At 38.4% G+C, this 18,075-nt stretch overlaps 1 protein-coding gene across 2 annotated transcripts in view; it reads left to right on the forward strand.

Annotated features, from left to right (window-relative positions):
• The first annotated feature begins 966 nt into the window (after positions 1–966).
• Positions 967–18,075, forward strand: part of pex5la (peroxisomal biogenesis factor 5-like a) — a 332,752-nt gene continuing 315,643 nt past the window's right edge. For both annotated transcript variants that reach the window (XM_039758562.1, XM_039758552.1), the window contains exon 1: positions 967–1,490. In XM_039758562.1, coding sequence (XP_039614496.1) covers positions 1,470–1,490 — 21 coding nt within the window. In that variant the 5' untranslated portion in view covers positions 967–1,469. The remainder of the gene's footprint in view (positions 1,491–18,075) is intronic.

Genomic DNA, 18,075 nt, shown 5'->3' on the forward strand with positions numbered 1-18,075 from the left:
TAGCCAGTTTTGCAGTTTATTGTATTTAATTGCAGTGCCAGCTTGGGTTAGTGGCCACAAAATGGCATGACCAGTAGAAGCAGCTATGGTTTTTGGAACATTGCTGGGGTCATTCTTAGTGTTAGGATTGGAACCAAAACTACTGCTGCTTCTGATCGAGAATGGTCAGTCGAAGTGAAGAGGCCACAGAGTGATGCTGCTCCCTTTACATTCCCCAGGTTAAATTGATGAATTTTTTACCTCAGCAAGCTATTAACCTGACCCTCACCAGAACAATAAGATGGAGAGGAAATGTGCATGCTGTACATGAAAAACTGCTGAAACTGAACAAATTCCACTCTTCCTACTAAACAACCATGCCATCCCCTGTAGTTATATGCTTAAGGTTTGGTATTTTCTAAGGTAAATGTGCAAGCTTCAGTATTTGACAAATAATAATGACAGCACCATATAATATTATTTGCTCGTCACACTTCATGAAAATTTATATTGCTGTTTCGTTTCAGTTTTTGACAAGTATAGGTTTGCATTTATTTCAATAAGTGTTAAATTATTTTAACACGTGGGTGGGTGTTACTGTCCAGAAAATATGACGAATCACTTACTGTATCTGGTAGCATTTGCTTTCCATTTGAAAAAAAATAAAAGTACAAACTAATCTTTTATTGACAGTGTAAAAGCTTAGACTCCTTTACCCTCCAGTCTGTCCATTTATATTATTTTCTGTTTAAACAGTTGAATCGGAAATGAAGATGATAATAAATGCTAGCTGTTTCACCTCCTGACAATTTCTTCCCCCGGGGATCAGCTGTGGCTACCGGGCTGATCTCTATGCCAGCAATATGCATTGCTTTGTGACATATCTGCAACACACGGAGACTTTTTTAGCAGTGCATTTGTTGTCTTCTGACCCGATGTAAAATGCTCTGGCAGTTCACTGGTGCGCTTCTCCCCGAGCACGTGAGACAGGGAGGCGTCTCCAACTCACAACACAGGAGGGCCGGATCAAGAGGACACGAACGGAGATGCCAGGGAAAGGAGTATTAAAGGGCAGCGCTGGGACTGATAAAACTGTCTCCAAAGAAAGAAAAAGGCTCAAATGAGTAGTGATATAGCAGCGATCGCTTACGCTGTGAAGTACCCGCACCCCGCAACCGCAAGGATAAGTTACCCAGACTTTCGGCAGCAGCTGCGGTCGGCTCATCTCTGAAGACGGAGCGCAGTGGCTTCTAGGTTCGCTCCAGCGCTATTACTTGAAATTCCGAAACGAACGGCTGTGGGTAACTGCTTTCAGCACCTCCGATAAGGACAGCTCCCGTCGTCTCTTCTGTCTCAACCAGGCACCGCACACCTCGTCCAGTTTTGCGCTCAAATGAACAAACACCCCGGTGGAGCTGTAGCCTGATTGTTTAACTTATAAGATCTGCCTGGGCGGGGTGGAAACGTCGTTTCACCTTCTACTTCTCAATATGTACCAGGGGCACTTACAGGTAAGCGTTTCGTTTAAGATGAATGCGGGAGCAGTATAAGTGACGTGCTGTGATTTGTTTTATTTTACATTTTTTATTTATTATTATTTTTTTAATTGAAGCAAGCTTTAGAATGAGACATATACCAAGGGCATTCAGTGTTTATGACAGGAAGCACATGCATGTGCTGGGTTCCGACCACTGATATTATCGTCGTGGGAGAGAAATGTTGACAACAAGTTTTGAGAATGTGCCTTTTAATTTTGCTTACCTTTTTAAGAATTTCGGGTCATGGTAGACTGCAAGAACGGTATTACAGAATATGCATGTATATATATGCGGCTCTGTGTCAGTTGAAGGACAAGTATAGTCTGCCGCTCACTAGTTTAGATTCTGTACGGGTAGATTAAGCTGGAGACTGCTTCTCCATTTCATAGAGTAATTGCGATACCGTGTACATCTGAAGGGAAAAGGAAGAAAGGGTGTGAATGTGATTATGAGAATATATCTCAGCGTTTACAGGAGCCTCGTCAAAAGCCTACATAAGCATAGAGGATTTGCACTGGACGGGACGCATATGTCTACATTATACACAGTTAAATAACGAACTCGAAATCCCAAGAAGCCTCAGACCAGCGGCATCTCCTCGTGAATGTGACCAAAGTACAGTGAGGCAGCAACCATACCTGCAGCTGCACACTGTCACTTCTACTAAAACACGAGTGGTTCACCTTGATCAGCGGTCTTGCCCGTGAACAAGTTTGCTATAGTTTATGAAGACTAAGAGAAACACTGCCAGTGTCAAATTAACTCTTACAGTGCTTAAAGTGTAGATATAGAGAAAGAGTGAGTCAATGAAACATTTGAAGTGTTGATGTGATGCTGGCGATTTTGCCGTGAAGAACCCGTATGCGTAGGCTTTTTAAACGAGTGTCCATGAGGCTTGCCATGCGATACATCGTGTCGCATGTTTCATGTCACTTTGAAAGCAAGAAGTGACGCTACGAAACTGCCGGCGAAGACAGGCTACAGGCAGTTTAATCATCGACTTTATGTAGAGTGCAATATGATACGTGCTTGTAAATCTATGCCCTGCTACCTTCCTCCGACAAACAAAACCTTAAGGCAGCTAGCTGGGTAAGATGATACCTATCTCTCAGGCAGATAACATTCTCATTTCTCGTCACGCGAGTATATCCAAGCACGAGCTTCTTCTCTTTGGAAACCTTAAGATAGTATATATTATTTCAAATATCTTCTATATGAGGTCATTGCCGAAGTTTCATTTGTGCAGATTTTTACTTGTCAGTGAAATTCAGTTCCCGATGGGCTATAGCTGAAAATTAGATGGGCGAAGAGAAGAGTGCAAAGTTCTCGAAGTTTTACAGAGCCGACCCCTCTCCTCTCTATGCCAAATAAACAAATGAAACCAGTTTTAACTCTATGGGAAATATGTGCAGCTCTTATTGTGTTTACACGTAAGATAAATCCGCAAATCCGTTTTCAATGCCATTTAGGTCTCATTAGTTTTGTACTTCATATGTGCGCTTAATTTAAAATAATTTTTTTACAGTCACATTTTTTTCATTAGAGCAAAGCTGATCTGAAATTAATCTGAGATAGCAAAGTTTTCGGCAATGAATTTATTGACAGTTTTTCAGTGCATGCTCCCAACCTCCTCTCTTACAAAGAATTCACAGTGCAGTGGCTCAGCAGTTAGTACTGATTCCAAGCTGCGCTGGATGCCGGTTAAAAAATAAGCCATGCCTTGAGTCTGAATTTCTCCCCCCTCAGTATATCCATTATTTGTTATTTGACTGACAACACAAGCACACTGGTTGCCCGACCATGGTTGCTTTTAGACTTGGCGCTACGCTGCTCTAGACATTTTGATCGCAACGACAGAGAGACGAAGATACCTTTTCAGTATCCTACAAAGTGGTATTTGAACCCACCGCCTTGTAGCTTCAAGTCCATACATTATTTAAACACTTAATCACTCTGCTTTCAGTAAAACAAGCGAAGCATCCACTGAAAACACGACATACGTATAAAGAATCCCCAATGCCAGCACCTCGGGTGTAATAAAGGGATTGTAGATAATCTTTAGCACTGTTAAGCTGTTGTCTGACTAGTCGATCTGCTTTTTTAACTTCAATATAGTTTGCATTTAAAGACTTTCATAAATATTGATTTAAAATGATTAAAAAGAAAGAATCTTTTATACTGTAACTTCAAAATGAACAGGCAAGCCATTCCGAGTATGTCGAGAATTTCTATTAAGACGGTGCCAGTGAAACTTAAGGCTGAAAGCACACGCGGACCGCGAACTGAACTCAGTTATGCAATGGAAACAAGGCGATGAATATTGCGTGCATTCTGTGTTATGGGAATCCGTTAATATTTTATCAAGCAGGGCCTAAGACATTAGACTAGACAAAGGATGTTTTCTTAAAGTTGTAGTGTCACATGTATTCTTTATATTTTACAGTCATGCTCAATGGATACATAACACACGGACAATAGTTTACCCAAAGTACAGTTGTAACAATGATTGTTATTTGACTATTAAGAGTTTCAAAATGTATTGAAAGATGTTTAATCGCCTGTCCTCTGAAACGCGTTCGTTTCAGTTGGCTAGAAAGTAAACCATGATTTTGACCAATTTTAAATCAGCCTTGACACTGTTTTATGGAAATACCACCATTATCACCATTCATTAAATGTTATGCTGAATTGAGAAAAAAAAAATAATTCTATAACTGTAGCCCGTTTATTTATTTATTTCCAATCCCATTCATTTAGTTCAATTCAGGGTCACAGGGTGAGCATGGATGGTATGTCGGTTTAGTGTTTGTATTCTGTACTTGTAATTACACAAACGTTCAATGATTTTAACCACTTATTAACGTGATACTTTTCAGAATGATTTGAAATGTTTTGTATTGTTTATTTTTGGTGTGGCTTTCATTTTAATTACACACCTAAAAGATTTTCCGCATGTCACTGTAATAAAACTTATGCACTACATTGATCCACACATATGCAAAATCTAACAAATACTCTTTAATTGTTGTGTTTGAGTACTTTTCTGGGGAAAGGCGATAGTTGTTACATTTGGCATATTTCACTTCATTGGCATAAAGTTTCTTTACACCTGTCATTAAATGAATTGGTAAGAAATAAAAGCATTTTTAATTAATGTTATTAAAACATCTTCAAGGTAAAACAGTTTAGTAAACGTCTCCGTTCAGCAAGACTATTTATAAAACTATATGAAAGCAGAGTATCCAGAGTGAAAAGTTAAAGCAAGATCATTTTCTTGCAAATGCTCTATTATTGTCCTACAGTTCTCTGAAGATGGGCTCGGAGCATTTATAAGGTTATACAATTTATTTAAGTTTACATACAGTGTGGCAAGAACTTGTATAAGAAAGCATGCCAGCAGCTCTGCTCTTTTAGACACTGGTCAGTCTTTCATTACTGCATTGTTACAAATTAGTTACTGTATTTAATAACAGAACAAACTGTGGCAGCCATGACATGAAACACATTTAGAGATTCATGGTAATTGTGTGCAAATGGGTGTCCTCCGAGTTCTCTGGTTTGCTCCCACACTTCAAAGACATGGAGGTTCAGTGAACTGTGTGTCCACCTTGTGATGGACTGGTGCCATGTCCAGGGAATTGTCCTGCCTCGCGTCCAGTGCTTGCTGGAATAGGCTCCTGTGGCACAGCCGAGGATAAGTGGGGTTGAAAATGGATAGTTTAGTAGGCATTGTAGTTGCTTTATAAATTTTAGGATGTTTTAGTAACTGATGATTCTAAACTGGCTCCTGTGTGTGTGTGAGTGAGTGGGCTTGGCAAAGGAGAGGCAGGGTGGTCTCAGGGCTGCCTCCCGTGACCCCGTACTGCAGGAGTCTGATTCATTAGGCGATGTCTAGATTGCATTTTTAGTGAGAAGCATACAGCAGCAAGTTTGTTCCTGCCTTTCAGACAATGCTGCTGGAATAGGCTCCAGCCTTTGCAATCCTAAATTGGATTAAACGAGTTTGAGAATATTTTGTTATGTTGTTTTAACTTTGCATCTTTTGTTTTAGGAAAAAAAATGAAAAAGACACTGACATTAGCTTATTTTTCTATTACTAAGAATGTCCTTAACATATATTGTCTGCTTTCCCATTTTGGAAGACAAAAGATAATGTAAAATGCAATTCTGTACAAGTGTCCCATAAACTATTTGAAAGCATATGATACATGTTGTTAAAATCTAACTCAATGCTCTTTGCCCCCTCAATAACAATTTTCTCTTCATAGTGCTTGAGTTGATTTAATCTCGAAAATTCTTTACAAAACAGAATTAAAATGCCATGATAAACTCAGTAAGAGTGATATGTTGAAAAGGAAGCACTTCACAGAGTTAATATAAATGCAAATGAAACTGTTGTCAGGTTGAATAATCCATCTGTCAAATGTGGACAACTAATTTGTTATCGATAAGGCTGTCATAAGTCTGAAAGTAAACCTCACGGCTTCCTCTGAATAATCAAACAATCAATATAGGTTATGTTCACTATGGTCTCTCTGTAAATCAGTATATGAACAGAAAATATTGTGTCCGCAGTCTTAGCAAACCCAGTTCTACCTTTATCTGTGTTGAGTGCAATTTAATAAACTCTCAGCCAAAGTGCAATCAGTCAACAAACACTTGCTATAAATGGCAAACACCCTGATGTTTAAGACACTTAAACTCCTAGAATGCTAACATAAGGGCAATTTTCTCCTCACAGATTGTTTTTTTAAATGATTCAAACAAGAGCAGTTTGCCTCGCTCGGTTTCTTTAAAAGGCATACTGTGTCGTACCTTTCCGTGAATATCTCCAATCACTGATATACAAATCCACCACTGGCGGACGACTTCTCCAGTCCCCCATTGTGTGCCAGTAGATTTGTCACTGGTGCTGATGACATTAGTATTGGATGCCATGCTTTAAATGGAAGGCACTTTGAATTCTGTACAGACTTTGCTAGTGCACTGTGATTTTTGTGCATTAATTTATTTTCACTTTATCACAGTGTCACACATGTCCTTCAGTAGGATATGTTGTTTCTCCCTAAAATACATTTACCCGTGTCCTATACAGAAGGAAATATCCAAAATCTCCAGTAGCCAGATTTATGCTTGTTTTATATTGTATGCATTCTTATTCGGAACTGTCAGCATCTATTGGATGTACTTTCTGATATTTAGAAACTGTACAGTTACAGTGTAGATTTAAGTCACAGGCCCAAAAGACTATTTTTTTTATTCATTTTTAAAAAATATATTTGCAACAAAATAGTGGCGTCATTGGAATACATCAAGTACTGACTGTTGAGAGTGGAGAAAATGTGGTGAGTGAAGTCTTTGAGAAGTTAGCAACAGTGTACATTAAAGCCTTCCTCAAAATAGCTTCTGATATATTGAAAAGCGTTACGTCACACGATGATATTGAGAATAAAAAATGACGGGACGTGTCAAAGTATGAAATCCCCATAATGTGAGTAGTTTAAATTCACTGCTGGCATTGTAGTCTGTAGCCTGCTATTATAGAAAAATGGGGCATGAAGCTCAAATGTCATTTAGTCATCCATTGTCAAGACCACTTACTTCACAATCATCTCCAGTCAACTGATGGTTTGTGTTATATTTTTTGAATAGTTGACATACTGTATATAAATCTCTATAATGTATTCCCATCCGACAATTTTCCGGTTTATTCAATTCCGATTTGTGGGGTCTTTTCAGGACAGCATTGGGAGCAAGATCAGTATCAGCCCTGGACTATGTGCCAGTAGGTTAGTGAGCAGAGTCATGCCACATTCACTCATGGTGGGGGGTAATTTAAAACCACCAGTCAAGATAACCAAAATATCTTTGGGATGTGGAAGGAAATGGAACACCTGGAGAAAACCTCACATAGACATAAAGAGAACAGGCAAACACCAGCCAGGCAGCGCAGAATGAAGTCTGAGCCTCTGGAGCTGGGAGGCAGCAGTAGTCATCACTTCATGGCTAGTGGATTTCCACATCATTAAAAATAAAGCGTTGTGCATCATTATGCATGTTTTACTGCACTTTTGTCATTTTCACTTCTAAGATAAACAATTTCATAATCATACATTTGAATTATATTAACAATTCTGTTCTGCTTTGCTTTAATGTTATTATAAACAGTTTATTCCTAACCTCTAATCAGCTTGTATCCTCCTAATCCATTCCTGTTTACACTTTATTAAGGTGCTGGTCCTCCAGGGGATAGTTAATTACAGTCTATTGCTATGTTGTCGGCTATGATAAGCTTATCCTAAAAAGGTCAAGCAGAGAAGCAAAAGTTACTAGAAATCCATGACTGCGTAGCACACTATTTTTACCAAGGCTTTCACATTAAATGTTAAATAGCCAATACAGCACATGTCACACATGTATAATTTTTACACCAGGAGAACAAATACGACATTTTTGCAGGTTTTGTTCTTTATCCAGTAGACATCATATCTTCAACTCATTTATCATTTATAGCACTAATGATATGTAGAATAGTAAAAAGAGCATTTTTAAAGCTCATTAACAAATTCTTTTTTAATTGACCTGAGAAAGCATAAACCAGAGATCACAGTGCATTTTCCCTTGTAGTTTAGTGTAGTCTAATTTCACAGCCAGAACGGAGGACTTTTAATGCCAAGTTTTAATTAAGTAGACCTGCAAAAATGTCAGCATAACATCAAAGGCAATCCTGCATTTCCTTTCTGAGTTAGAAGGATCACCAATTTAAGTACAGCAGCCTGATTGACATACGTCTCAGGAATTTCCAGATAACGGTTCATGTTGTCTCTCCTCAGTTAGGTAGGCTTCAGCTGTTCATTTCAGCAGTCCACTGTGAACTCTGGCCATATACTGATAGGAAGTTAATATCATATTTTGAGTTTTTCAGTTACCAAAAATAAATTGTAACAGTTTATTATGGGAAACATTTCACTTCTTAGAGGCGAATATTCAGTGGTCAGTGTTATCAATGCCCCACCTCATAAAGTCATTTACGGTACAGGTAATCTTCTGTTTAGTTCAGTCAAATTTGTCGTATGTCACAAAATCAAAAAAGAACCTTGTTGCTTATTAATATGAAGTAGATGGCACAGAGTGCATGTACTGTCAACCATCTAAGACTAGCAGGCTTTGAAGCAGCTTTTACCCCAACATGAAATCACTTAACAGAATTACTGTCTTTTCACTTGGGCGAGCTGTAAAATTAGCAGTCAAATGTTAGGTGATGGTCTGCGCTTCTGCTTATATTACAGGGAACATGATACCTAATGGATCAGTGACGACCTGAGTACCAATTCTGTACAGCTAAGCAGCTTTATTTTTGGATCACTACACCAATTTTGTTCATTGAATTTGCATACGTTTATGTACAGTATTTCATTTATGACATTTGTGGACTGGACACTGGTTGTGAAAACCTGTAAGCTGTTAACTTTATAAGTACAGAGTACAGTTACTGCAGCCTATTCCAAGCGAAGACAACCTAAATAAGAACATTATTAATTAAAATAACCTTTCCTTATAGTGCTTGGCATTTCTGACACTTCTGGTTTTGAATTCTGTCTCTGTCAATTTCTATTTGGAATTTACATATTTTTCCCATGTTTGTGTTAGTTGCTCCTTGTACTCCAGTTTTCCTCTTGCATTCTGGTTGAATTAACTGGAAACACTAAATTGTCCCAGGATCAGGGCACCCTATGATGGATTGAAATGCCATCAGGAGAGGTTTCAGTGTGGCACACAAGGTGGCTTGGATCTGCTCCCCTTGATACTGAATTGAATAAGAAAGCCAGATGTTGATGGATAAATAAATATTCTGAATCAGACTTTATACACACCCATTATAACATTTTATCCATCTATTCGTTACAAGTGACATTTACACAGTCATTTAGCTGATTTAAATGATTTTATAATACTGCAGCAGTGTTTTCTGATCTGTATCTGTATCTTGACCCAATGATGTTGTGTGAGACTTTAGCTATGTATTAGAATAGTTGACTTTATCAGAACAGAGTTTTTTGAAACCATACTGTAAATTTGCTTTTCTTGGCAAGGGTTGACATATTATAGGACCATTAAAGTTGCTTTAATACTCAGAGGGAGTGGCTATTTATGCCATTTTACTGTAGAAGCTCCACATTCAAACAGATCTTTTGAAACTCTCACATTTCCTTATTGTTAACATTGGTAATACATTTTTTTTATAAATTACTCCCAGTGTAACTTACATTTTAGAAAAAATTATAAAAAGGTGCCTCGCGTAAAGTTCTTTGTTTGAAAAAGGTATCAATAAAATTAATTAAACCAACTAATTAAAATCCACAGTGGCAGCGCCTCAGACTGTATGCAGAGATCCAAGCGCATAGACTGCACTCTTTGATTTCTCTTGTGCTAAAATGTTAACTACTTTTGCCAATAAAGACAGATTGATTGAAGTGCACTGGATCTCGTTATTACTAAATCACTCCATCTGTCCACTTGCTGAACCTACTTATCATAAGGTTACAAGAAGCTGGAGCCTACCCCAGCAGCACTGGTTACAAGATAGGAACTAACATTGGATCGGGCGTAATTCCTTCACTGGGCACACTCGAGCGCACTGGGCCAGTTTAAAGTTACTAATCAACCTGCTTGAGTACTTGGAGAAGAATTGTCTGTGCAGACAATTAAAATATTCAAACTCCACATAGCCAGTGACCAAGTCATCACTTAATTCCCAGTATGATATCAGCTCTCTTTCCAGTGTTTTAAGTCTAAGTCATTAGTCATGTAAGTGCTTTCTACGTACTGTGTGTTTCGTTTAACAGAAAAAAATAAATTCAACCAATGAACCCTGAGCAAAACTTGCAACAGTGCAGGTCAGACTCATTTCCACTATGTGTGATTTTCAGCTCTGTTTCTTTCCAGTATTTCTCCTGGTACAATATAAAACATTTGCTGCTTGTTTCACTTGTACAAAACAGGAGGTGACAATACAGTACATGATACAATGACACAGCAGACTCAAATATGGAGCAACCACAAGAAGAAAGCAATAAACATCAATAAACAGCAACTGTTTGTCATTCAAAATAGATTAATACCATAATAACATATAAACATGCAACATATATCAGACAAATAAAATGTGTAAGAAAAAGGTCATTTCACAATGATATTAAGTGAGATTTAATTATTATTACCCATTATAGTCCAGCACAGGGCTGCAGGGAGCTTAAACTACATATATCTGGGGGCAAGAAAAGAGCCAATTCTCCTCCAATGTGCAACATACTATATCTGCAACTTAATATCACTTTTATTAATAATAATGCTACTAAGATGTTTACTTGTTATAGTAATGTTTACACATAGCTATTTATGTCATAGTGAAATCTTTGCAGAACATCATATTTTAGATAACAGCTACATTGTTTTGCATACTGTATGTGGTTCAGGCCTCTTCTATATGCAATATATTCTGTTTATTATATATATTTTATAATTAAACACATCATTATTGTACATTCAGTTTCAAATATACAGTATGAAATACTGTTTTATTAATACGCCGGGAAAAAAATAGAAGTGATTATTCTGGACAAAGCATTGCTATTGTTCTTTTTTTCCCTGCTCACTTTTTATTAGTTTACTTTCCATGTGCAAAGTAAAATATTAATAGCATGAATCAGCATGATCAGATCTTTTTCAATTTCACATAATTAAAGTGATCATTGAATGCAAATGCTTTTCATTTCAATTATTCATATTTTGCCAACCAAAGCAAATATTAATAATGTAATATATTTGCCTCTCCTACTGTCTTTTCTGATTAAAATATAACAAAAACTTTAATTTACTGTTAATGCATTTTAAACAATTCACCGTTTTGCTGGTTATTATTACTTTCTGAATTAATTTCATAGCAGTTTAAATGAAAGCAATAAGAAACTATAACATGAGTATTAGCAAAAGATGATCTGAACAACAACAAATAAAAGCGAATCCTGAGCAAAAAGAAAAGCCCTCCAGTTGTTTGACTGCAAGTCAGGGGGTACAAAGCACCTGAGGCAGGGATTCTGTGCTTTTCATGGGACAAAAGCATTGCGAAGAGAATTGCTCGTATCAGAGTGGATTTCAAATCCACACAATAGCTTAAATAAGTTATATACCTTGTGGAAAGCATACCCCCGGACACAGACAGACAGACAGCAGAATGTCCAAAACACACTTCTTTATTTCTCCTTAGCACCACAATGCCTTCCAACAACTCTCTTCCTTTCTTTCTCTTTCTCTTCTTCTTCTTCTGACCTCCACTCCCCTCCTCACAAGCGCCGTCTCCTTCCTCCCAACTCCAGCTCCTCTACTGCAGGGAGGCGGCCCCTTTTATTATGACCCAGATGAGCTCCAGGTGCTCCACCTGACGACACTTCTTGGTGTGGCGGAAGTGTCAGGAGAGCACCTGGAGGCACTCCGGGTGCCCCTGGGATTTCTTCCGGCAACACTTACTGGTGTGGTGGAAGTGCTACCATCCAGGGTTTCATAACCATCCAGGCGCCCCCTAGCGGTGGCCACGTCCTCCCATAGGGGTGAGCATCCCAGCTCCGTTCCGGTGGCCCACCAGCAAACCCGGGCGGCTGCCCTCTCTTGGCCCAGGGGAGGTATTGTCCATCTAGGGTCCCCAGTCATCTGGGACAACCTTTATAATTTGCACATAATATACAGTATAATGTGTATATATTTATATATAGAATAATTCTTTACATTTATATAGTGCTGTTCTCACCACTCATAGCACTTTACATAGGGTGGAGGGAGCCACTTTAGCGACCACCAATGTGTAACATCCACCTGGATGATGCAACGGCATCCATTTTTGCGCCAGCACACTCACTCACCACACATTAGCTATTAGGTGGAGAAGGAGTAAGAGAGATAGCCAATTAGAAACAGAAACTGATTAAGAGGCTGGAATAGCAAGGCCATAGAGAGTAATTTAGCCTGGGCATTGGGATATACCCAGCTCTTTACAAAAGATGCCCAGGGATCTTTTATGACCACACAGTCAGGACCTCGGTTATGCATCTCACCCATCAGACAACACTACTTTTACAGCACAGTGTCCCCATCATTGAGATCCACATACAGAGCACAGGGAAGCTGCTGGCTTCACCAACACCTCTTCAAGCAGCAACCCAAGCTTTTTCTAGATGGTCTCCCATTCAAGTACTGGTCAGGCCTGAACATGTTTAGCTTCAGGTGGATGACTAGTTCTGAAGTGCATATGGCGTGGCTGCTGGCGTATATTATATATTTATAATACATCTCCAAAGGATAATTATTGGTAGTTTTCATTTAAAAATTAAAACTTAATAAAGTCAGACATAGTACATCATGCTTCTCTGGGAGATAGCAAACCAAAATAAGGCAGCTATATCAGTTTACAGCTCACAGCTCTGAATATGCAGCCTTGTGCAACAGGAGATAATAAAAATACAACAAAACAACAAAAAATAAAAATATAAATAAACAAAGGTATACACATTTAAGAACGTCTTTATTGAAGCTAAGCCCATTACAGCAAATTGCCATTTAAGCACTGCCAGGTTAACATTTCTTATTATTTAGCTATCAAAACACTTCACCCAAGATAAAGTATAACGGCAACAAAGATGATCTGTGATATTGCTGGGCTAATCCACACTAATATGAAGATGGTTGTTAACTACTGAATGCTCTGCCAAAGATGAAAACTGGCAGGCCACAAGGGCAATTCAAGAGTAAGACCAGGAGACAATGGACAAAATGTATGTCAGAAGAGTAGCCAAGGTCACAGCCATAAATACATTCGTAGATTCAAGATGCCAAGGTCAAATACATACAGCAAACTAAAGTCCATTGTCGATTAAACAAAGAAAGTTCTTAATTTCCTGAACATCAATCTAGTTGTAAAGCAAGAGGGGTTATCCACAAACTTAGACCAGGAAGGAGATGTGAGGCCGGTCTGAGTAGTGTTGAGCTGATGACGTCATGTAACGCGACTTCACACATATATACAGTATATATATATATATATATATATATATATATATATATATATATATATATATATATATATATAAAAACAGACAAATCCATGCCCATGTGCACTTCAGTGAAGAATTGTTTGCATGAAATTGAACTTTTCTTAATGTAAATAATTTAATGCAAATAAAGTTACTTTCAAAATTTGTTCGCCATCTAAGGCCAACAGTGAAAATTACACTTGTTTATAATAGTGACAGGCAAAAAGGCTCGAAATGGGCAAGAAAACACAAACAGAAATAATTTGTATTGCTTTTTCCATGGATGGTTATTGCAAGATCAACATTTTCATACAACCTAACCTGTGATACTGTGTCAAACAATTCTTCATTTGAAAAAGTAAAAATTATCTTGTGTAAATAAACTTATTTAGCATAGCATTTTCTTTGATGTGGTTCCATAACCAGTTCTTCATACTGTAGCTGTACTTCTTATTATTGTATGTGATGCTTTTTCATAAGTTTTGTTGTGATTGTGTTTGGTTTTACAAATTTTTTTGGTTTGTTCTTAAAATTGATTTCTTTGAAGAACTATGTGTATATTATAGGTTTTTTGCATGTTAATTCAATTTTGAAGTTAGTTTTGTGTTTTCAGCTTGAGTTATTTTATAGTTAAAAAATATTTGGGTCTTTTTCCAATGCCATTTTGTTTATCATACTTTCTATTGTACCATAATGCTAAAGAACATGGGCCAGGCATTTATGAAGGTGAAACGGTTGGTGCTGTATACCTTCTGGTCATCCAAGTGTATGGAGAAATACAGTGAGAATTTAGCACGTGAATTTAGTTAAAGGGTTCCTGGGTGAAGAGCAATGCTTTTGATTTATCAGCTTTGAACGCCCGGTTTTATTTTGGCTTTGACAACAGAGCAACTTGACTTCTTTTGGTTAATGAACTTGGCTTGTTTTTGACTAATATTTCATCTTCTGGTCCTTGTTTAAAATTCTTTTCTGATCTGTGATCTAGCAGAAAAGTATTTGTACTGGTACTATGTTTATTGTATTTCTTCTTTTGCCAATACATACGTTTTGTATGTTGTTGGTACATCGCAAGACAGAAGTGCTGACCTCTAATTTCTCATAAGTCATGTTGAAATTTAATTTCGATGTTGCACTGATTGAATCAAATGTAAAATATTGAGTATATTGGTGTGTACCTTTCTCTACTCATGTTTTACATATGTAACCATATACACTCTGTCAGGGATTTTGTTTCATCAAAGAATTACATACTTATGCAAAGATATGATTGGCATGAAACTGAAAGAAACATACATGTAAGTCTGCATTGAATAACATGTTTTTTGCTTTTTGATTACATTTTTCAATATTTGTTACAAGTTACTTTGAAATTGTATCCCCCCTATTGAATAGTTCCTGAATAGCACAACCAACACCAAATACTTTGTCACATTATATTTTGAGCTGCCTTCTCTGGTCTTATTTTCGATATTGTTTGGTGAAACTCAGGAAATTTTGTTAAACTCTTGCTGGGTTCACACTAGTTATTATATTATATACTCAGCAAAAAAAGAAACATCCCTTTTTCAGGACTGTGTATTTCAACAATAATGTTTTAAAAATCCAAATAACTTTACAGATCTTCATTGTAAAGGGTTTAAACAATGTTTTCCATGCATGTTCAATTAACCATAATCAATTAATTAACATGCACCTGTGGAATGGTCGTTAAGACCTTAACAGCTTACAGAAAGTAGGCATTTAAGGTCACAGTTCTAAAAACGCAGGACACTAAAGAGACTTGTCTACCGACTGTGAAAAACACCCAAAGAAAGATGCCCAGGGTCCCTGCTCATCTGCGTGAACGTGCATTAGGCATGCTGCAGGGAGGCATGAGGACTGCTGATGTGGCTAGGGCAATAAATTGCCATGTCCACACTGTGAGACCCCTAAGACAGCGCTACAGGGAGACAAGAAGGTCAGCTGATCATCCTCGCAGTGGAAGACCACGTGTAACAACACCTGCACAGGATCGGTACATCTGAATATCACACCTGCGTGACAGGTACAGGATGGCCACAACAACTGCCCGAGTCACACCAGGAACACACAATCTCTCCATTAGTGCTCAGACTGTCCGCAATAGGCTGAGAGAGGCTGGACTGAGGGCTTGTAGGCCTGTTGTAAGGCAGGTCCTTACCAGACATCACCAGCAACAACACCGCCTATGGGCACAAACCCACCTTCGCTGGACCAGACAGGAGTGGCAAAAAGTGCTCTTCACTGATGAGTCACGGTTTTGTCTCACCAGGGGTGATGGACGGATTCGTGTTTATCGTCGAAGGAATGAGCGTTACACCGAGGCCTGTACCCTGGAGCGGGATCGATTTGAATCGATGGCTAGGGCCATTCCCCCCAGAAATGTCCAGAAACTTGCAGGTGCCTTGGTGGAAGAGTGGGGTAACATCTCACAGCAAGAACTGACAAATCTGGTCCAGTCCATGAGGAGGAGATGCACTGCAGTACTTCAAGCAGCTGGTGGCCACACCAGATACTGACTGGTACTTTTGATTTTGAGCCTCCCTTCATTCAGGGACACATTGTGAAACATTTTTAGTTTATGTCTTATGGTGTTGACTCTTTTAGTGTTCATACAAATATTTACACATTACGTTTACTGAAAGTAAAAACAGTTGAAAGTCAGAGGACGTTTCTTTTTTTGCTGAGTATATTATATTATATTATATTATATTATATTATATTATATTATATTATATTATATTATATTATATTATATTACACTCACTTAAAGGATTATTAGGAACACCTGTTCAATTTCTCATTAATACAATTATCTAATCAACCAATCACATGGCAGTTGCTTCAATGCATTTAGGGGTGTGGTCCTGGTCAAGACAATCTCCTGAACTCCAAACTGAATGTCAGAATGGGAAAGAAAGGTGATTTAAGCAATTTTGAGCGTGGCATGGTTGTTGGTGCCAGACGGGCCGGTCTGAGTATTTCACAATCTGCTCAGTTACTGGAATTTTCACACACAACCATTTCTAGGGTTTACAAAGAATGATTTGAAAAGGGAAAAACATCCAGTATGCGGCAGTCCTGTGGGCGAAAATGCCTTGTTGATGCTAGAGGTCAGAGAAGAATGGGCCGAATGATTCAAGCTGATAGAAGAGCAACTTTGACTGAAATAACCACTCGTTACAACCGAGGTATGCAGCAAAGCATTTGTGAAGCCACAACACGCACAACCTAGAGGCGGATGGGCTACAACAGCAGAAGACCCCACCGGGTACCACTCATCTCCACTACAAATAGGAAAAAGAGGCTACAATTTGCACAAGATCCATCATGCCTTGTTACCACTGTGCAGGCTGGTGGTGGTGGTGGTGTAATGGTGTGGGGGATGTTTTCTTGGCACACTTTAGGCCCCTTAGTGCCAATTGGGCATCGTTTAAATGCCACAGGCTACCTGAGCATTGTTTCTGACCATGTCCATCCCTTCATGACCACCATGTACCCATCCTCTGATGGCTACTTCCAGCAGGATAATGCACCATGTCCCAAAGCTCGAATCATTTCAAATTGGTTTCTTGAACATGACAATGAGTTCACTGTACTGAAATGACCCCCACAGTCACCAGATCTAATCCCAATAGAGCATCTTGACGGGTTACATCTGAACCGGAGGGGCACCAATGTATTGGGAAGGCGTATGTGTAGGCTAGTCGAGGATTGTTTAAACTAGGGAATGGGGGGGCAGGGAGTTTAGGACAGGCCAGATTTAGATCTATACATGGAAGAACAAACAATGGTGTAGAAATAAAAATGCATAGTAATGTAAATTTTAAGCAAACACGTAAAGATAGAAGGATTAACACATTAAAAATAGCTTGCCTTAATGCTAGAAGTATCAAAAATAAGGTAAGTGAGTTGGAGTTGTATGTAGCAGAGCATAATTATGATATTATAGCAATAACGGAAACCTGGCTAAATAACAAAGATGGGGATGAGTGTAACATAGAGGGATACACATTTTTAGGAAGGATAGACAGAACAGAAAAGGAGGTGGGGTTGCTGTTTATGCCAAACAGGGATTAAATGTAAGTCATCTTCAGTTGGATGATGAGCCCCATCTTAGTGAGGACATGTGGCTTCGCCTGGAAAATATTAGGGAAAAAGGTCTCATTTTAGGAGTGTGTTATAGACCACCCAATTCAGACAGTAATTTCAACACACATCTTTTAGTAATATCAAAAGGCAAGTTTACAGGGGATACTATAGTCATGGGGGACTTTAATTATCCAAAGATTAACTGGGATAACCGTACAGATGGAGGAGCACAAGAGCAGGAGTTTTAGAAGTAATCAGCGACTGTTTTTTAACACAGCATGTTAAAGCACCAACAAGGGGTGAAGCCTGTCTGGATTTAGTATTCTGTAATAATCAGGATAGAATTGAGGGTGTAGAGGTGATTG

Source organism: Polypterus senegalus, chromosome 1 (genome assembly GCF_016835505.1).
Source record: "Polypterus senegalus isolate Bchr_013 chromosome 1, ASM1683550v1, whole genome shotgun sequence".
Classification (NCBI taxonomy): domain Eukaryota; kingdom Metazoa; phylum Chordata; class Cladistia; order Polypteriformes; family Polypteridae; genus Polypterus; species Polypterus senegalus.